Consider the following 20992-nt stretch of genomic DNA (forward strand, 5'->3'; position numbering starts at 1 on the left):
GCTGGTAGTTACGAACTTCTGACCTTGAGGTTAGCAGCCTAACTTGTAACCACTATGCTACCAGAGCTCCTTAGGATAGAGAGCAGAAAAGCCACCTTTACTGATTCCGTGGTCTGGCCTAAACCTGCCCTGGACAGGACAGGCCTAGGGGGCTGTCTGTCTGAAGCCTAAGGGTCCACCAAGACTTTGTCCAGGAGAGATGAGGGGAGGTGTGGGGGACTGTGATGGTAAGAGAATTCTCTGCCCCCACCCCCCCTGGTCTTTCTATGGCCCCTGCCCACTTGGCTGGGAGGGTCCATGGCAGCAGCCTGCCCTGTACCTCTGCTCCCAGTCATTGGGACCTGCTCACAGCTCAAGGTTCATTTCAAATGAAGGAGAAAACCCAACCCCACACTTGCGGGGCAATCAGTGAGCTCCGTGATGAATGGAGCCCGTGTCAGTCAGTGAAAATGAATATTTCTTTGCGATAATGGCCAGATGGTAGCAACTCTCCGATTCAAATTAAAACATGCATGATAAATGCCAGGAAAACAGAGGAAGACAAAACCCCAACCTGGAGTGAATTCTCTCTATAAATCTTCCCCCATGCCCCTCCCCCCCCACCACAGCGGCTCTGCTAATAGCCATTAAATTATTAAGATGCGCTCGCTGCAAGGAGAATGCCAATGTCAGTGGCATAGGCCCTGTTCCCAACCTTGCCCTCTGCCTGTGGACCCACTTTTGGGGGAGTGGGGAAATAAAGAGGAGGCTGCTTTGAGGCCTCTCAGAAGAGCAGGGAAGATGGAGAGTTCCCATTGTGCGGCATGGGTGGAACTCAGACCTCTTGTGCAAGGGAGAGCCACTGGGGCATGGGGCTTCTACCCCCAGTGAGGACACAGTTTCTACAGAAGAGAAACTAATATCCACTGCCTGACTTTAATGCTCAGACAGAAGTGCAGGATAGGGGTTTCCAGCGGGGGTGGGCAATGGGGCACAGCTGACCAAAGCGTGGAGTTGGGGCAGGGGTGTGGAGAGGCGGAACCCTGAGGAAGGTCCTGAATGGTGGCTTCTTCCTGGTAGGAAGGGTCTATCCAAGGGTAGCCCAAGAGTATCTATGTGGGGGCTTTCCAGATACTGGGCAAAGCAAGGTGACTTGTATTTCTTGAACCTGTGGTTTAATTCATGTTCCTTCAAAACTGGAGGGGGCAAGTGGTAGTTAAGTGGTAAATTCTTGCCTTCTGTTCAGGAGACCCAGGTTTGATTCCTGGCCAATGCAATTCAAGCTCAGTCACTACCGATCTGTCTATGGAGGCTTGTGTGTTGCTATGCTACCGAACAGGTTGCACTGGAGTTTCCAGTCTAAAATGCATTAAGAAGAAAGTCCTAGTGATCTACCTCCAAAACATCAGTCACTGAAAACCTTATAGGTCATGGTCCTACTCGGACATACACAGGGTCACCATGAGTCAGAGTTAATGTGACAGAACTGGAGTCCCTTCCTGTTTTTATTTCCTCCTTCCCTTCCTGTGGTCCTCCCTCAATCTCTTTCTGGGTCCAGCTTCCATCAATCACCAGCCTCTTCAGGATGCATACCATCTTCTGGAAAATCCCCAATTCTAAAGCCTAGCAGCCCAGTCTCCAGCCCTTTTTCCCTCTTCTTCCTGGGAACCCTCTCCTGAAGCCATTTGTTTCCTCATTTTTCCTGGACAGGTTCTGCGTCACCGGGCCTGCATCCCTTGTCTTACAAAGGTCTCTCAACCTGGAACCTCCTCCAACAATGAGTCTTCTGCACCAATCTTCTCTGGTTGCCCAGCTAACACTTTTCTCTTTCTGATGCCTAGGCACAGTGTCTTCACTGCTCATCTGGTGCTCATAATGCTGCAAACTGATCTCCCTGAGTTCTCTAAGGCCCAGAGCTCAGCATAGGCTTGAAGAAGTTGTCCTTGAGCCCAACACACCTGTCTTTCATAGTCTCCTGGCTTTAGGATCCTTTGTAGTTGGAATTTATATCCACACTTCCCTAGGTACCTGGGTAAGTTACTCAATGTTAGAATGTGGTGTTCTTGATGCCAGGATCATGAGTTTGCTCTTGATCATGGGTCAAAAAGAAAACCTGTGCTGATTTCCACAAAGTCTTTCTAATTGCCAGGTACTGGATGGACAGACAAGAATTTTCTCTTCCTGCTCCTCCCCACTGACCCTCCATAGGTTCACAGATGGAACACAGGCCTTATCCTGCCTCTGACTGGGCTCACACTTGGACAAGTCCAGGCACAGATCCTCCTAAAGGACATGGGCGAAGGTTGGGAGGAGCTAGAGAGTCTGTCCTGAAAGCATGGGGCCCAACCTCCTCCTTTGTGTATCTTTTGGTTGGCCTTGATGTTGGGAGAAATTCCTCTGGGTGCCAGCACCCAGTACAGATGTGTGAGAAAGAAACTAGCAAGGAAGGGAGGCCTATCCAGAGGGGCTGATTCCTGGTGTAGTCTTGGGGAAGCCCTCCATAAAATGGGGTGCTTCTCTTCATCTGGCTATTGTAGGGCCGTCATGGGCATTTTCGCCCTCCTGTTGGAGGCTCTGGAGGACAGAATGGGAAAATTGAGATCCTGCTGGCTCTATCATCTTCCTCCCAGAGTCCTAGCTGGGTTGTGAGCAGCAGCAGCTACACTGGATTCCTCTGTGTCTCATCTGGGAAAGGCTAAGGAAGGGGCAGGCATCTCTAACGATAGACAGGGCGTGTCTGATCAGGAACACTGGGCAGTAGAGAAAAAAGACTCGGGAGTGGGCCTGGGGAATTTTGAGTTGAGGTATGAGAAAGACAGGCTCATTCTAGACTCAGACATGGTATGTGCACAAGTGTACCCATGCACAAGTATATATGTGCACACATGGGCATGTGGAGAAACAGAGCACTCACCATGCCACCAAATCCATGTCTTCCTATTCCAGAAGACAGACCTTCCTCTCCAGCCAAACCAACTTCTCTACATTATTTTAAGAACCTCTGAGATGCTACATATTTGCCTGGCTTGCCTCTGTTTTCATGTTTTTGCCCATAACAACCTATCTCCTTCCTCTTGGTAAACCCACTGTTGCTGTAATTGCCACCTCCAGGAACCCTTCCTTGTCCCTGTCCCCTTCTGGTCATTTGCATTGTTTCATACAGCTCTAAAGGAACTGTGGTGGTACAGTAGTTAAGCACTCAACTGATAAAGGAGGTGTAAACCCAATGGCTGCTCTGCAGAAGAAAGTTGTGGCAGTCTGCTCCCATAAATATGACATCCTTTGAGATCCTATGGGGCAGCTCTACTGTGTCCTGCAGGGCTGCGAGGAGTTGGGATTAACTTGAGGGCAGTAGGTAATAGAGTTCTGTTCTGAGGCAGTTGTTGTTGTTGTTGTTATGTGCCATGGAGTTGGTTCCAACTCATAGCGACCCTGTACAGGGTTTCCGAAGCTGTAAATCTTTACAGGAGCAGAAAGCCTCATCTTTCTCCCATGGAACAGCTGGTAGTTTCTAACTGCTGACCCTGAGGTTTGCAGCCCGAGATTTGTAACCACTACGCTACCAGAGCTCCTTAAGTAGTTGTATTTGCATTTTGTTTACCAAACCTGTTCCGAAGTCCTTACTCTTTTACCTGACCTCTCTCCACATTAACTAAACTCACGTCATAAAATAACAACCAAGTCTACTCCACCTATGACAGCTCGGGGTGGGGGGTCACCATCCCCTTTTGCAGTAGGAGGGTGTAGCAGCACCCAGGAAAAGGCAGCATGTGGGAGGAATCAGAGGATCAAAGACTAAGACCAAGCACTGTTCCTACTGGTCTTCGTAGTCTGGTTTCTGCCTTCCATCTGGTTTACCATTCCTAGACTTAATTTTTCCTTAACACCACTTTTACCACATCACTCCCTGCCCCAGGGCTTTAGATAGATAGCTTCTCTTCTGTCTAAAGTCAAGTTTCTGGGATGCAGTGCTGCTCTATCTTATCCTCCCTCCAAAGTGTACCCCTTATTCTGGCCTCTGGGGTCCTCCAAACCTGAGGTTAATTTCCTACCTGAAGTCCATCCTTTCTTGTTCACATCTTCCTCCTCTCTGAAGGCCAAGCAGGTCCAAGCCCTGCAGGGTCAGGATGGTGCCAGACATCTCCCTGTCTCACCCAAGTCAAGGTTTATTCACCCTGACCTGGGAAGGACTACCTGTAAACCTTCTCTCTCATCTTGCCCACCTCCAAGGCAGTGGGTATCTTTTATCAATGTCCCCCCCATGGTGCTCTAAGGAGACTCCAGAGGAGTTGTAGTGGGGTGGAAGCATGGTCCACTTTCCCTGCCATTCCTATTCCTGTCATCAGTCCCTCCAGCCTGAGCACGCGCAAGCCAGGCGGCTTTAAATATCATCCACAAGCCCATTTGCAATGATTAATATCCCATTTCCCCTGAAACAATCCTTTGCTAAATTAGCCGGGGCCAGAGGGAATTTGGCTAGGAGCCCCGAGTCTCAACTTAACTTTCCGAATGGATTTTAAAAACCTCAAAAACAAAATGCAGATCAATCAACACCCCCTCCCCCAGCAGAAAACCTAAAGTCCATTTAAACGCAGCAGGTTTGCAGTTAATTATATTTTCGCACCTATAGCAGGAATTGCAGACGCATTTATAATGCGCGTCTGCCCCCCTGGAGCCTCTACCAGGTCCTCCCTAGAGACTCCTCCCCACCAGCCACAAAGATCTTCCATCTTCATAGCAGCAGGGGGGTGCCGCTGTTTCCGTTCAGTTGTGTAAACTGGAGGAAGGCTCCTGGATTTTTGAAAGTTCCTTCTAAAAAGGGATTGGGAAAGAAAGAAGGAGCCCTGGTGGCTCAGTGAATTAAATGTATGGTATGGCTGCTGACCTCAAGTTGGGTGGTTCAAACCCAGCGGCTGCCCAGTGGGAAGAAAGATGAAGCTATCTGCTCCTGTAAAGATTTGTAGTATCAGAAACTGTAAGGAGCGGTTCTACTCTGTCCTCCAGAATAGAAATGGGTTTAGTTTGGTGGGTATGAAGAAAAGGAGATGAATATTCTCTTAAATTTTAAATCAAAAGGAACAGGGATTACGAATAAAACCTTGGAAATGAGAAATATAGCACCATGATTGAGGAAGTCTAATGTTGGAAATGGTTTTTTTTTTTTTTTTTTTAAGTGGGATTGTGGTTAGATTTGTGAGAGAACTTCCTAACCATCAAAGAAGCTGAGTCCTGTGTGGGCAACTTGGTGTGGTTATGAGGTTTAATCTTTCAGCTCTTCTTTGAGCACCAGTCAGGCAGGGTCTGCAGCGTGTACTGCCCCAGGGTGCTCCCAGAGCACCTCAGATTGTCTAGGCTGTGCTGTCTTATGTCTAACACGAATGCTGCAATGCCTTGTCTTAAACATCAGTTCCCAAATAAACCTGGGATTCAAGTGTACACAAGATCTGTTGAGATGCTGGCTCTGGGACTGATGTTCAAGGAAAACATTACAATGTACAGCTCAGGAAATTCAGATGAGACTAAGACAGGACAGGCTGATGAAACAGAAGGAGCTGAGAGTGGCTACGGAGCTGCCTTTCTTCTTAATAGTTCTTAAAAAGACAGGGACTGGATGGATGACCCCTGGGGGCTATTCTGAGTCTAAGAGGGGCCATCCCTCACCCAAAAGTCCTCCCTCCTGTACCATGACCACCCCTCCTCAAGGATCCCAGACACAGCTGTGAGGAAGAATAGGAGGCCTCTTGGAAAGTCACTGTGGGAAGGTTGTGAAGTCAAGGTTCCTTTAAGCTGAGGATTTGTGGGTCTGGACAAGGGCCCAGCTGGGGGAACAAGGAAACGCATCTCCCCAAACACACAAGCAAAACTCCCCAAATATGCTTGTGTGTGCACACCCTGCACAGTGCAAAACTGGTGATAGAGGTGATCTTGTGCTCCCCAGAGCTCCCCAGTGGTATGTGCAGTATACACACAACCCAGCTTTGGGGGTTTATGTGGGGAGGGGTGCTTCCTGCTCTGAGGTGCAGGTCCCTTCAGGCTGCTGCTCTGGGTTCTCAGTCACTAGACACCTCTCATACCAGGACTGTACCCCCTGGGCTGGGTTGAGGTGTTCTGCTCATTTGAGACTCTCCCAGGCAAGGTATAAACCAGGATCCCCAAATTAGAAGTCAGGATGTGCTGAACCCCAGGGGAAGCTGGCTGATGCCACAAAGGGAGGAGACTGAGGCTGAGATGGTGGGGCCCCTGCCATGGGACCCTCCTTCACTGGGGCCTGAGTCTGTCCCCCAGACTCCAAGAGAACCTCAGCCCAGGAGACCCACAAGGCCTTAGGTATCACTTGTCCTTCACAGGCCCCCTGCATCCCTGCACAGCATCTAGGGGACTGTTTGGAGTAATATGCTTTTTTGGAGTAATATACCTTATTTCCTATTTGTGTGGTTTCAGATTTCTCTCCAATGTGCCATGGGCCCTAGTCCATTAGTTTTGTGGTTCTATGGACCCCTCCTTTCTGGGCCATGGGCTTCTTCATCCAGGAGTCTTTGTAAAATAAGTAGTTCATTGCTTTCTGAGACTGGAAAGTTAAAACTTCAGTAAATTAAATTTTTATAAAGCAGGACCATGCTGCACATACATTTCATTTAACCCCTCTAAAACATCTGCCTAGTGTATGTGAATAAATTGCTAGAAAGATCTAGAAGGGAGAAACCTGGCCATGGGTCTCCAGTTCATGGCCCTGGGACCCCAGAACTACACAGCAACCTGACTGCCCACACCTGTGCCCATACCCCTCACCTGGTCTCCAGTAGCCCCTTGAAACCTTCCTGGCCAGGAAGTTGCCTTTGCTTGTTTAGACATAAAATAATGCTCAGAGGAGAAATGAGGAACTTAATAGGATTTAAAAAGCTACAGGAATCGATGGAACTACAGATGGTGGTGGTGGAAGGGGTCAGAGGAAGGAATCAGCCACAGTTTTATGGTGGGGAACATGGCCTCAGGGAGGACCCCAGAGCCAGGAGCCACGTTCACATGAGTTGTGTCCAACCTCATTAGTTGGCCCAGCAGGACTCCACAGCGTGCAGGAGAAGGACGCCCTGTAGACACGCCCGTTCAATGAACTGGGGAACAGCAAAAGGCTGCACGGACGCACTTGGCTAAATGACTGTCGGTCAGGGCCTTGCCTGGGAACCGGAGTGGAATCGAAATGACTCACAGGCGATTGCACCTGCCCGTGTCTTCCTCGTCCAGTCAGAGACTGGCTGAGAGACAGGGGAGACTAGGACACATGGACAGGAGGGAGAGAGGGAAGCTGGTGGAGAGCTGAGTACTTGGAGGGGAGGATGGAGAAAACCTGTTTAGTGTATTTCAGCCCCAGCCTCTTCTGAAAGACTTAAGAGCCTGGGGGGGTGGGAGCATGAACGAGGTCCCTTCATTTCTTCACCTAGGGAGTCCACAGATTCTGTGTTCCCTCTCAGGGGACCGCTGTTTAAGACAGAAGCTCAGGCTGAAGTAAAAGAATATCCCATCAGGGAGTGAGGTCTCCTGCTACCCTTCCATAACCTCCTCATTCTCCTCCCCAAGGGCTCTTCTTGGTTTTATTCTCAGCTGCCTCTTTGACTTCTGTTCTCCTCAGTGGCCCCTTCTTGTGCTGGGCCCTCTCTTCTGCTGGTCCTCATCAGCTACCCCGTGGACCTGTAATGGATACTTCCTTAGGTGATCAGGCCTGATTCTGTTTGGAGAGGGGGGGGGGGGGGGGGGGCGGGTCTACAGGTCAGTGTGTAGATCCCCAGGGAAGACCTTTGTCATTCTTGCCTGTGGTCCCTCTCGAGGGACTCCTAAATGCACAAACTGCCCCCTACCTAACCTGGGGACAGCGAACCCCGACAAGCCTTAGGCCTGTTACTCCAAGGCCCAGCTGGTCTGAACCTGACTTTACTTCTTCCGGGTGTGGATACTAATGAGAGAGAAAGACAAACATCGAGAAACAGAGTGCAACAAAGAGCCAAGGTGGGGAGAGGCAGGCTGGCAGCCCCTGGAAATCCACTTCCCCAGCTTCCTTTGTGGCCCCTAGCTATGTTTTCTGCCACATTGATGGAATAAAACCCGGTGACTCCCTTTGTGCCCCAGCCCCAACCACCACTTCCCTGGCAAGGGCATTTACATTCAGCCTCACTGGTATTGTGTGTGAAATCGGGCTTGTGTGTGTGGGTGCTTTTGTCTGTGTGTGGCTGTGGTTGTGGGTGTTACTGTGTGCAATGTGTGTGTGTGTTTCTGTGCAGCGGCTTCTCCAAGCACTGCATGGATGAAGCCTGCGTTAGCTAACCCTTCTAGCCAATAGATAGTTGTGGTGGGAGGTGGGGTGGTTTCTGTTGATGGGAGTCTGGGGGCTCTCAGGGAATCAGGGACAATAGCACATAGTTGCTGAGGTATGTTTGGGTGTATATGGAGTAAGAGCATGCAAATGTCTGCTACCATAAGATTTATAGTCTTCTTGTTAAATGCTATTGAGTTGGCTTTGACTCATAGTGATCCTGTATAGGGTTTTCAAGGAGCAGCTTGTGGGTTTGAACCGTGGACCTTGTGGTACTAACTAAACTTTATGGTCCAGTGCTTATATTACAGAACCACACCAGGACTCCCTGGTCTTAGAAACCCTATATAGGGGTCACTATGAACTGGAATTGACTCCATGGCAGTGGACTTAATGTCTGCTGGTGTGGCACTGTAGGAAATGCCCTTGCCAGGGAAGCAGTGGCTGGGGCTGGGGCTGGGGCACAAAGGGAGTCACCCGGTTTTATTCCACCAATGGGAAATGGCAGCAAACACAGCTAGGGGCCACAAAGGAAGCTGGGGAAGTGGATTCCCAGTGGCTGCCAGCCTCCTCTCCCCACCTTGGCTCAAGCCTACCAGCTGCTCCTTGGAAACCCTATATAGGGTCGCTATGAGTTGGAACCGATTTGAAGGCAATTAACAACAACAACAACAACAACATGCCTGACCCAGGTCTAGCCACTTGATCCCTCCTAAGGCCCCTGTCTGGTCACTGACCTTGGCACACACCTCAGTCCCAGCATGCCTCCCCACCAAGCCTCCTTTAGTTCAGACTGGGGGTCCCTGGGCAAGTTTGCTGCCAGAGGTCAGACCGTCTTCTTCATGTACCTGGCCTGGGTGAGGGCCTGGTTCTGTCTTCTGACCTTAACACTCACCTCCTCTTAGACCTGAGAGGAGGGTGAAGCGCGGGGCTGCAGGGAAACACAGCTATAGGTATTAATAATGACACTGCTCTTTGGGGTGAGTTCCAGAAGGCAAAGGAACTGGACCATGTGCCCTGGGGGATGGTACCCTTGTCTGTGAGGGTGATGAGCGCTTGCCATCTGGCTCCTCTGTTTCCCCCAGTCTGCCTACAAACCCCTGGGTAATGGCGTAGTTTACAGATTTGGGGGTGAATCTGATTTGAATACAACTTGCTCCAGCGTGCTCTGTGGGTTCAGCTGGCTCAGTTGTGCTGAGAGGTGGCCACTGCTAGGGCTCTCTCACTCCTGGCTTTCTTTCCATGCTTAGTCAGAACTCTGCTTTTCCTGTCCAGGGACATTCACTTCTGGGATACCTTCTCTTCTAGATTGAATTGTATCCCCCCCAAAAATGTGTTGTCAATCCTAACCACTATACCTGTGAATGGAATCTCACTATAGAATCACATTTTCTTTGTTATGTTAATGAGGACATTTCAGTGTTGGTGAGTGCCCTGAGTTGGTGAGTGCCCTGAGTAGGTCCGGGTTCACAGTGACCTTGTATAGGGATTCTGGTGGGTTTGAACCGTCAACCTTGCAACTAGAGTTCAGTGCTCATCCTACACCAGGACCAGTCAGCCAGCAGCCTGAATTCTGACTTCCAGCTCCTTAAACTGGGAGGGACTTGTGACATTTCTACGGTAGCAGTAATAAGCTAAGATACCTTCCCACCAGGTTTAGTGGTTTCCACTGAGGACAAGTCCAACCCCTGGCTTAGCAGTGAACGTCTCACTTTTACTTTGTGCCCTCACTATCTCTCGCCAAGCCCACACTACTTGGTCCAATTCCCACCTCTACTGGGCAATGCTCCCTGACTGCTCCAGCCTAAGTCCCTCATGCCTCGTGGGTAGCTGGGAGCTCCTTGCTCAGCTTGGCCTTGCCTCTCTCATCTTAGTCCCTGTTCCTCCCCACTCTGCCACCATGAGAAAGAGTCCCTAGGATGATAATTGCCTATGATACCATCCCATTTCCTCCTGAGCTGGCTGCTGAGAGACCAAGAGAACATCCCAGAAGTCCAAGGAACGTAGAAAGTTCAGGTACCTGTGGCTGACAAAGAGGAAGCTATACCACTTACAAACTGTCATCTTAAACAAGTTACCTAATCTCTCTGTGCCTTGATTTGTGCATTTAAGTGGGGCAAGTAAAGGATAAGTACTGGACCCAAAGGTCAGCAGTTCAAACCCACCAGTCACTCCTTTGAAACCCTATACAGGGTCAGAATGTCACTTAACAACAGTAACAGCAAGTATACCTCAGGTGGCTGCATGTATGAAACATATCTGTATAAAGTGCCCAATCCTCAGTAAATAACTCGGTAAATAACAGCTTTCTTGGACATTAGATATGTCTAACCCTACACCAAAAATGAATCATCGCTCTCTGTGCAGCGTGGGAACATTTAGTGCATCCAGAGAGCACACATGTCCCATGTCCTCAGGGTCTTTGGGATCCTGTCTGTCCTGGGAACAGAGCTTCTGGAACTGGAATACAGAGAAGGGCTCACTGCTAAGCCAGGGGTGGGGGCACTTCCTTTCCCAGCTTCTCCGTTCTCTTTCTCACTGTGCCCCCAACTCATCCACCAGTCTTCCCTCAGCCCCCCTCCCCCCCAGGTCTCCCCTTGTCTTTTTCTATAGCCCCTCCCCATATCCTCCCGCCCACTCCCATCTCTCCCTCCTGGCTCCTCCTTCAGGTTCCCATTCCTTTAATTTTTCTCAATGTTCACCTCACCTCCCTATCCATTTCCCCCTAGAAGAAGAATTTAATGGATATTAAATTATTTTAAACCGACTTTCTTTTTTTTAATGGCTTGGTGATAGTGCTGACTCAGTATCTTCTCATGGTTTAATATTGAATATGCAATTAATAGATAGATGTTTAGGTTTGGCTCCTTCCTCCCATCCCCCCTCTACTGCAGGGAAAATAAAAGAGCTGATTAATCCGGTTTAGGGCAAGTGTCAGCGGTAGGAGATATATGGGAGAAAGGAGATGAGGTTAGCAACTTGAAGTCAGAGAACTGTAGCCTGGGAGGCAGAGTAAGAGGGAAGGGGTTTGAGTTAAAGCTCAGCAAAGCCTAGCTGGGCACAAGTGGTTTCTGACACATCACTCTGGCTTAAAAAAAAAACAGCTGAAATTTGACCTGTCCAATCCCATCACAGGGCATCTGTCTGGCTCCCCTCAGTGGGGCCCCATTACTGCTTCTTTTTCAGGTATGGACTCTCCCTTTCCTTCAAAGCTAACTCAAATGTCAGCCTTGTCCAAGGCCTCAGCCTGCCCCAGCCTCTCCAGGACCAAGGGTGACACCTCCTATCCTTGAAACTTACCCCCAGCCAGAGCTACAAGACTCCGGACCCTGCCTTCTAGAGTTGTTTCCTTGAGAAGGCCCTCATTCCTCATGTGCATCTCCTCCAAGCTCTGGAGCCCATGAGGGGAGACTTGAGTGAGGCTGTGTGAGGACAGTGTCCTGTCACTGCCAGGATGCGGGTATCAGAGGCGCTTCAGGTGCTCAGAGGATGCAGTGCTATCGATCGCTTTTATATGGCCTTTCTCACCCTGGTCTTATAAAGCCCACAAAATGACTCCGTGGAAATATACCAACAAGGTGCTAGTGGCCCACTAAGGGGATTTGACAGCTTGTTAATAATGCAAATAAAGTTCATGGAACCCTAGTGAAGGGACCATGGAAATAAGGTGTTGTTGTCATTGTTAAGTGCAGTGGAGTTCTGACCCATAGCCACCCTGTATAGGGTTTCCGAGTAGCAGCTGGTGAGCTTGAACCACCGACCTTGTGGTGTAAACCAACTTTGCAGTCCAGCGCACTAACCCACAGCGCCACGCCAGCACTGCAGGACTGTTCAGTTTCGCTAACCTGCAAGGTTTAAAATGAGACCACCTAGAGGCCGAAAGGGGGAACCTCACTACCACTAAGAAAGACAAGAAAGATCAGGAGAGCCGTGTACCCTTTGGACTCATGATCCCTGTGCTGAGACCCTCTCATAGACCCAGGAGATGGGAAGAGCGAGCTGTGACACCAGAGATGACAAGAGATGGTGAGAAGCAGTGTCTGAGAAACAGTGGCATCCGAGGTCGCAGAAGTAGGAAGCTGGCAGGTGATGGTGCTTCCATGCCCACAGAGCTAGAGAGCTGAGACCCTTGGGGAAGGAGGGTTCCTGGCAGAGTGGGATGCCTCTGGGTACTAGGTTTGCCAACCCAAAGAGCAAGAGAGCTGAGTATTCAGGCTGAAGCTTACGGGTGGAGTGTAGTAGCCCAGGGAACTTATTGTTAAAGCTAAAGAGCTTTGTACCATTTGCCCGAGCAGGTCAGGGAACAGGCCAGGCCAAGAGGTTGAGGGGAAGGCCTGCCTTTGGGCCTGGCTGAGAGGCTGTCCTGATGGAAGAACTGTCTCCTGAGTGGTTTCAGACCCTGAGGAACCTGTTGCTTCCCTAAGAAGCCCATAGTTGGGAGTGTGGTTTGTGAGTTCTGCATGGCCATCACAACAAACTACTGAACCCAACAGAGAGGAAGAGAGGGTTATGGGAGCATGGGCCGATCACCCAAAAAGCAAGGTAAACAGGGACTTACTGGTGCTTATATTGACTAATATATAGCAAACAGTTTTTCACCACATCGTGTGGGGAAAACCATGTGAACTTGTGAAACCCCATGAAAGGTTCACAATCTTTTCTGACAATTTCTCTCTCCCACTGTCGGGGACAGCAGGAGGTAGGCATCCCCTTTCCCCCTCTCCCCTTTGGTGGGCCCTTCTCAGGACCTGGTTGAGGCCTCGGTAGTGGGATGGGTCCCATACTGGTAAAGAGGACAGAGCCTCTTGGGGGCCTCTGGACTACCTGCCCAGGAAAGAGCCCAAGAGTATAATTCAGGGCTTGTGCCAGCAGGACCCCATAGAGATGAGGTCCTGTGGGGTGGGTTTGTGGAGCTGATGATCAGAGTCAGAAGAGCCAGAAGCCCTTTCTACGAAGGTGAGGGCCATCCCCTGGCAGGAAGGACACTAATGTCTCTTCTCCATCCTCCAGGTCAGCTGTCCAGGCCAGGGACCTGCGAATGGTCCTCATCCTTTGGGGATGATGTGTCTCTCTCCCACAGGTGAGGTGGAACAGGGTTGTGTATCATGGAGGACCCAGCATCTTGGCGATGGAAGCTTGACTTTTTATGCTGAAGGAGTTTCCTGTGCCTTCGCTTCTCCCTTAGTTTTCTTGTTCTAGTGGTGTGACCAGGTCCTTCCTAGAGGGGACTGGGTATGATAGTAACCCCAACAGTAACCCCTGGTTTCTCTGGAGAGGTTCAGCCATCTCAAACTCAGCTTTGGTAGGTTCCACGTTCTGGGGTCATCATTTGTGGGGTGAGGCCGGGTCTTCCTCCCCTGACTCTTTCTAAACACCTCCCAGCGTGCCTGTATCTACCATCACAGCCTGCCTCAGGACCAGCTTCATAGGCCTTCTAACTCCCTATCAAGTGTCCCTCCCAGAATTGCACTGTGTTGGCCTGACCCTCCCAGGGCAGCAACTCAAGCTTCCGATATTCTGGCCCAGCAGATTCCACCTTTCACAGTTGGTGCTCCTTGGTGATGACACAGAGGTGGGACAGAGGAGGCCCCAATACATGCTGCTTATTCATTCACAGGAAGGCACAAACCTTACCACCTGGCGGCTCAATCTCCCCCATTCCTTTTGCTCTCTGCAGTCACCAGAGCTCTCAGTCCTATAGTCAACCTCCCTTCCCCATGACCCATGAGGTTCCCAGGGGGCAGCAGGAGGAGGCAGGGGGCCGCTGCAGTGGGGAGAGAGAAGGTGGGAGAGTGGAGGGGCAGAGACAAGTGGGCCCTCACGTGAAGGGGGCTGGCGTAGGCAGCTACTACCTCCTCGGCTCTCGCTGTCCGCTGGCTTCACCTGGATCGGTCGGTTCATCTGCAACAGAGCACAGGGGGCAGAGTTAGAGGAGGCCTGGGGAGGGGAGCAGGAACTCCACACAGGTGCATGTTAGCACACGATGAGCACACGAATACCACCACACCCATATACCAACGCACTTGTCACTGAAGCTCATCCACTCCCCTTGCGCACTCCCCACGGCCGTGATTTCAGGAGACCCCGCAGCACCCCACTCCACCTTTGAGCAGTTTCTGTGAGCCTGTCAGATCAGAATCCGGGACTGGCAGAAATGCATGTCCCCTGACCTTCTATTTCATGAGTCCCTCATGCTCCCTTGGCCCACCTCTGGCCTAGCCTGCTTCACCTCAGACAGCTTCTCTGGCTGCAGACTGATCCTGCTAGACCAAGGTTTGGTAGCAAGCTTCAGCTCTAAGACATGGGTTGTGGGGCCAGGGGGTGGCTGAGGCCCTGGAGCCTCTGACTGAAGCCAGAGATGTCATCTGGAACGGGGCAGAGCTGAGCACGGTCACTAGCTCTCTGTGACAAGACCTGATTCCCCAAGCTGCCATCCACCGGCCTCTTTGGGATCGTGTCAATTCCCCATTCAGGCCACTAGGGGTCTCTGAACTCCAAGCATCAGGCTCCTGAGCCTGTCTTCAACCCTCCCTGCTTTGGGGAAGCACCAGGGTGGGCTCTCCAGCCCAGAGGTCCCAAGTAAAAAACAAACTGTGAAAATAAGAATCATTCAAATGGGCTCACACTTCATCCCTTTTTCCTGTTATGCACGTGCACGTCCCTCATTCGCATCTCATTTGAATTTCTCTCAATCACAGACCCTGAGACTCAAGCATGACTTGTTCTAAAACCCCCATTTTCTAGGTGGATAAACTGAGGCAAAAAGAAGTTCAGTTGATTCCTAAGGCTAACTGGTGGTTGGAATAGTCTGAGAACCTGGGCAATTCCTGCCCTCCCAGCCGGCACCACATGATGATGCTGCCAATTCCCCTCAGTACAGGGCTGGACTCAGTCACGAAGTGTCCCCAGACCTCCTGGTTCAGGATTTGAAGCAAGTTTTGGCTACGTCAGGACAACTGGATGGGAGGGTGGTGTGGGTACCCATGACTCAGCAAGGTGAAGCACAGCAACCAAGGACAGAGGTAGGAGGCAGGACACAGCAGACAGGAAAAGGTGAGGTGGCACAGATAGGACCACTGCGAGGGTGGTCAGGAGTCAAGTCCCACTCCGCACTCCCGTTTGGAGCAGAGGGAAAGATACTCTGACTGAAAGCTCTGTCATGCATAGGCAACTGCCTTGTCACAGAGATGCCAGTTACAGGGACAAAGGAAAGGGACATAATGAAATACCTTTTCTGTCTAAGGGACCCTGGCTACCTCATAAGGAATTTTGGTCATACTGTGGGCTAAGCATTAGGCTGCTAACAGTAAGATTGGTGGTTCAAACTTACCAGCTGCTCTGTGGGAGAAAGATGAGGCTGTGTGTTCTGTGAAGCTTTACAGTCTCAGAAACCCTAAGAGCAGTTCTACTCTGTCTTAGAGTGTTGTTATGAGTTGGAATCATAACTTGATAGCAATGGGTTTTTTGGTTGCCTTTTCCACAAACTCCCTTCTTTCCAGACCTTGAGGGAAGGGTCCAGAAGTTCACCCAGGCATCAGGCCGTGGGGCTGGTTTCAGGGGATGCTGGGCTCTGTGAGGGAGCCAGGTGTCTTTGGGTATCCTAGGGCACTGCTCACCCTTTTCTAAGCTGCTCCTTTCTTCCTCCTGGAACTCTCCTGACTCTTAGTCTTCCAAAAACATCTGCAATATTCTCCTACTCTGGAAAGGCCCCAGGGACTGACTCAGACTCTACTCTGGCCATTGCATTCTCTTGGGCATATTTCTGTCTCTTTCTTGGTCATGGAATTATTACAGTTCTCTGAGGCAGGGATTACTATCTCTGATTGCCAATGAGAAAAACAAATCCTCAAGAAGTGGCAAGGCTGGGATCTAGCCAGGATGGGGCGGCACAGGGCAACCATCTGATGACAGATTTGTCTTGGTAGATTTGGACTCATTTGCACCCAGCTGCTCAGGAAGGCCTGGTGTGGAGCTATAGAATAAGCACTCCACCATAAGGTTGGTTTGAACCCCAAGGTGGTGGTTCAAACTCGCCAGCTGCTCCTCAGAGACTCTATACAGGGTTGCTATGAGTTGGGAAAACAGCTCTGGAAGGAGGAGGGATCGCCCAGGGCACATGTGAGTAGGGAACATGTCCGTTTTGACAAGGGGAGATTGGGGTCAGGCTTCTGGGGCAACCAAATCAGGTACAGTGTGTCCAATCTGGCCCCTACCACCTCTTCTACCACTTGTTCACCATGTCCCAGTAACCTTCCTTCTCTAAGTCCATGTCCTCAGCCTGCAAACTCTGACCCTAAACTCTCACCAGCCACCTCCTCTTGACTGTCTAGTCACCTTTTGAGGCAGGTCCATTAAGATTTCTTGATGCCCCATTTGGAAGGGACCTTGGGGACTTCTCCCTTGCCCATCAGGTGCCATGGAGAAGCACACTCAGGCTGGGAACTGACTTTCAAGGGGGGTACTCAGGCAGCCCACCCCCCCCAAAGAGCACACAACACTCTTCAGAACATGAGCAGCTGCCACATACAATATCTTGCTGGATTATGAGAATCTCCCCAGCAATGGATGTGAGGAGATTATTATCTCTAACTTCAATAGAGGAAAGGGAGTTTCAGAAAGGCTAAGAAATTAGCCCCAGGTCACACAGGAGATAAAGAGGGATGCCAAGATTGGAACTCTTGACATCTGCTTACATGTTCAGAGACACTGAGAACCAGGTGAGATAGGACCATGGGGTGGGACACAGAAGATGGTCCAGGGAAGCCCAAAGTGTAAGGGAGCAGGTGAGCAGGTAGGGCATCCTTCTTCCTTAATGAGGAGTAGGGAGGAGGGTCTGACTGAGAAAAAACAGGCAGAAGTGAGGAAACAGACCCAGCTAGGCTCTATCACTCAGCCCACGGGACCAACTGAGGGAATGTGTGTGAAGAGGAGGGAGAGATGAGGTAGACCCCGTAGACCCCCCCTCTTCCTTACAGATGATGCTGAGAGGAAAGGCAAGACCATGGGAGGGGGCTCCTTCTCTGGCATTGCCTGACTGCAGATGTTTCTGTGCGTCCTGCCTTCTCCTTTTTGTGAGGCGCTGAGAGAAGTTGGGTGTGCTTGGGGGATTGTGCCCTGCTCTTTCTGGTCTGATGAGTTCCATTTTCCAGGAGGGTAAATTAGAGGAAGGTAAATGAAATCACCCTGAGCACAGGCCTTTCTACTTCAGCAGGCGCCCCTCTCACAGACCGCCAGCCACCGTCCTATACCCTCAGCTCTAGGCACTTGGCAGACCTGATGCCACCCTCTGGCAGACCCCTCCCCACCATGGCAGGGGGCTTGCTCCTTACTCAGGCTTCTCTCCAACTTGACCAGGCTTCCTTCAGGGATCTAGGTTCTCACCTGGCCACCATGTGCCCTCAGCCATACTGGGCAAGGCACCCTAGGGTGCTCCAGACAGACTGGCAGAACAAAGGTGAATCATTTCCACAGACTCCTGGTTCCTGAGCCATGTCTCATGTCCCTTGTGATCTGGGGGTGGTCAGAGAGGAGCCCAGCTCCATGGAGAGATGAGCTAGAAACCGAGTGTCTGGAGGGCTGCTCAGCGGGATGGCTCTGTAGGGACTCACCCTGAATGGAGCTTGCACTTCCTCCTTTGAGGGTCTCCCTGCCAGTTTCTGGGCTCTGGGTCCTGTCCAGCCTCACCAAGGGCTTGTTCTGCCTTGAGGAGGGAGGAGTGGAAAGAGTGAACCAGTCTGTCCGGGGGAGAGGAAGCAGGGGAGAGGCAGGTCCAGGAGATGGTTTGTGAGGATGTGGGGAAGGAGACAGCAGAGAGGACCAAGGCAGAGGGAGGGAGGGTAGTGCAGCAGCAACAAGAATACAGAGACAGGGACGGAGGAGTCTGGAGAAGAGCCCAGAAGGGAAATGGAAGGAAAATGGGAAGGGGCTATTGTCACTGTGAGTCGGAGTCAACTGGATGGCGGTGGGTAAGTGCACTTCTTTTAAGGATCCCTGGTGGCACACTGAGTTAGGCATTGGGATGCTAACCACAAGGTTGGCAGTTCAAACCCACCAGCCACTCCTTAGGAGAAAGATCCGACTGTCTGTTCCTATAAAGATTTACAGTTACAGAAACCCTAATGAGCAGTTCTATATTGCTTTACAGGATTGCTATGGAGCCCTGGTGTGGTGCTGTAGGATAAGCACTGGACTGCTAGCTGCAAGGCTGTAACTCAAGCTCACCAACTTCTCCTCAGAAACCCTCTACAGGGTTGCTATGAGTGGGAATGGACTCATCGACCCTTAACTACTGACATACCATTTCATTCAGACAAGTAAGAACGAACTGGATGTTAGTGGATGAGTGGGTGGTGGTAGGTAGGCACCCTTCTTTGACTGTGCCCTCTTAGGGCCATCACCTCAAAGCCTCAAAGCCCTTTGGCTACATGGGTCCAGGTACTCCTCGTGGATGAACACTGTTCATTCAAGGAACAAGAGTCCACTTCTTGGGCCTTTTCTTTCCCCTGTCCCTTGTGCCTCTGTCCAGCCATTTCTCCCAGCCAGTTTGTTACCCTAGGGGGCACCTGCCTTGCTGATTTTCATTATGAGGTATCATTAACATCCCATCCCCATGGAGAACCCTGTGGTCTTCAGTCCTGTGTTCTGCTGCCTAACACCTGAGGGGGGACTTGTGGAGTCAGGGACAGGCTCCGGTACACATTACTAACTCTGTGGATTGTGTTTCTGCTAATTGCGGGGCCCCCTCTCAGGGGAAGCAATTGGTGCCTGACCTGGGACTTGGTGTCCTCCTGGCCCCCCACTGAAGCTGAGGACAGGCAGGAGGCTACACTCTGTCCCTAGCCCCTTCCGCTCTGGCTCTGGCTCCCCTCCCCTTCCCCACCCTGCTGCCACTTTTTGTGTCAACACATACCCATGCATTAAACAAGACATTCCATTAATTTCTTCATCATCATAACTTAAGCTGGGACATACCCTTTAAATATTCATTCAGCTATGAAAACTGGGCATTAAAATTTTAATAATGTCAAGCTCATTTGAACCAAGCTCCTTGGGGACGATTACGATACAATTAGAATAAATACGATGATTGAGCTGCTTGAAAGGCTTCACCTGTCCGGCGTGGCTCCCTGCAGAAGTAGAGGCCTGTGACTGGTGGGCAGACAGACAAACAGACAGACAGATCAACTGGTCTTTTCTCCTCTCCTCTCCACCATCCACCCCCTCCTCTTGCCTCTGCTTAGGCCAGCAGCATCTTCTGCAACCCACTCCTCACTCTACCTCCCCAGGTCTCTGCAGGTCTGCTGCACTTCACCCAGCGAGATGGCCCTGATTAACCCTGCCGGTTCCAGTTACGCTGCTCCTCGTCCTGATGTAAACTGGGCTTGTTTCTATCTGTGGTGTTTCCTCTCTCCACTTACAAGGACTCTCAGAGGTTGGGCATGTGCTCCCTGAGGACCCAACTGCGTTCTGTCCCCAGACAAGGATGGGGCTGACCTCTTCAGCTTTGACAACCTTCTTGAAAGCTGGCCTGGGCTGAGCCCCTGGAATCCTTCACTGGTGAGAACCCAGGCCGGCCCCTTGTAAACTCATGGGGCTTTAGAAGGACCACTGTTAGGTTCACAATAGCCCTCCCCAGGACTTGGACTCTGCCCCCTGACTTTTCATGTACCTGAGGCCTGTGCTGTCTGTCACACTGGCCCCCAGTGCTGTCTCAATTAGAAAGGGCTTGACATTCTCGCTATCTGGAAAGCATTCCTGTACCTCCGCACCGGCCATCCAAAACCTTCTCTTCCTCAAATGTCCAGGTTTGAAGCCTGTTAGGGATTGAGCAATGTCCTTCCAAAAATCACGTTCTAAATTCCTAGTCCTGGACCGTAAGGTTGATTTGATGGGCAAGGTCCGTGGTTCAAATTCACTCCTTTGGAAATCCTGTACAGGGTCGCTATGAGTCAGAACTGGCATGAAGTCACTTGACAGAAATAACAAATACCTGTGGCTAAGCACTCAGCTTCTAACCAAGAGGTGGGTGGTTGGAACCCACAAGCCACTCTGTGGAGACAGATGTGACACTCCATTTCCATCAAAATCAGTCTTGGAAACCTGTGGGGGCAGTTCTACCCCGTCCTCCACAATCACGGAGTCTGAATTGTCATCATGCCAGTGGGTTTGGCATATATACTTGTGGATGCAATTCTTTGGGGAACAGGATTTTCTTTGTTATGTTACTAATGCCTTATCAGTATGTTGCTGTTGTTAAGTGCCGTCAAGTCAGTTCCAACCTATAGCTACCCTGTATAGAGTTTCCGAGGAGTGGACTGGTGAGCTTTAACCACCAATCTTGCAGTTCAAACTGACTCTGCAGTCCAGCACATTAACTTATAGCGCCACACCAGGACTTCAAGGCCATATCAATATAGGGTGTATGTTAAACCAATCACCTTTGAGATAGAAAACCAGCAGATCAGGCCCAGAAGCAAAGATGAACAGATGCACAACAATGCCGTGCTGCATGAAGTCCCCAAGGAACCAAGGAAAAGAGCAGAAGAGAGACAGACCTTCCCCCAGAGCTGACAGAGGGAGAGAAAGTCTCCTGAATTGAGGAAATATGTTTCTGTTTGTTCAGCCTCCCACTTGTGGTATTTGTTAGAGCTGTTGATTCCCGGTCCTGTGTCAACCTCACAAACCCTGCTGGGCTTTGTTAGAGCAGCA

At 50.6% G+C, this 20992-nt stretch overlaps 1 protein-coding gene across 13 annotated transcripts in view; it reads right to left on the reverse strand.

Moving 5' to 3' along the window:
• The window catches only part of CELF4 (CUGBP, Elav-like family member 4), a 357363-nt gene that overhangs the window by 66367 nt on the left and 270004 nt on the right, over positions 1–20992 (reverse strand). For 7 of the 13 annotated variants that reach the window (XM_006835086.1, XM_006835096.1, XM_006835087.1 and 4 more), the window contains exon 3: positions 14107–14185. In XM_006835086.1, coding sequence (XP_006835149.1) covers positions 14107–14185 — 79 coding nt within the window. The remainder of the gene's footprint in view (positions 1–14106; positions 14186–20992) is intronic. The other 6 variants (XM_006835094.1, XM_006835093.1, XM_006835088.1 and 3 more) reach the window with 2 other exon arrangements.

This window comes from Chrysochloris asiatica, unplaced genomic scaffold, assembly GCF_000296735.1.
Source record: "Chrysochloris asiatica unplaced genomic scaffold, ChrAsi1.0 scaffold00015, whole genome shotgun sequence".
Lineage (NCBI taxonomy): Eukaryota > Metazoa > Chordata > Mammalia > Afrosoricida > Chrysochloridae > Chrysochloris > Chrysochloris asiatica.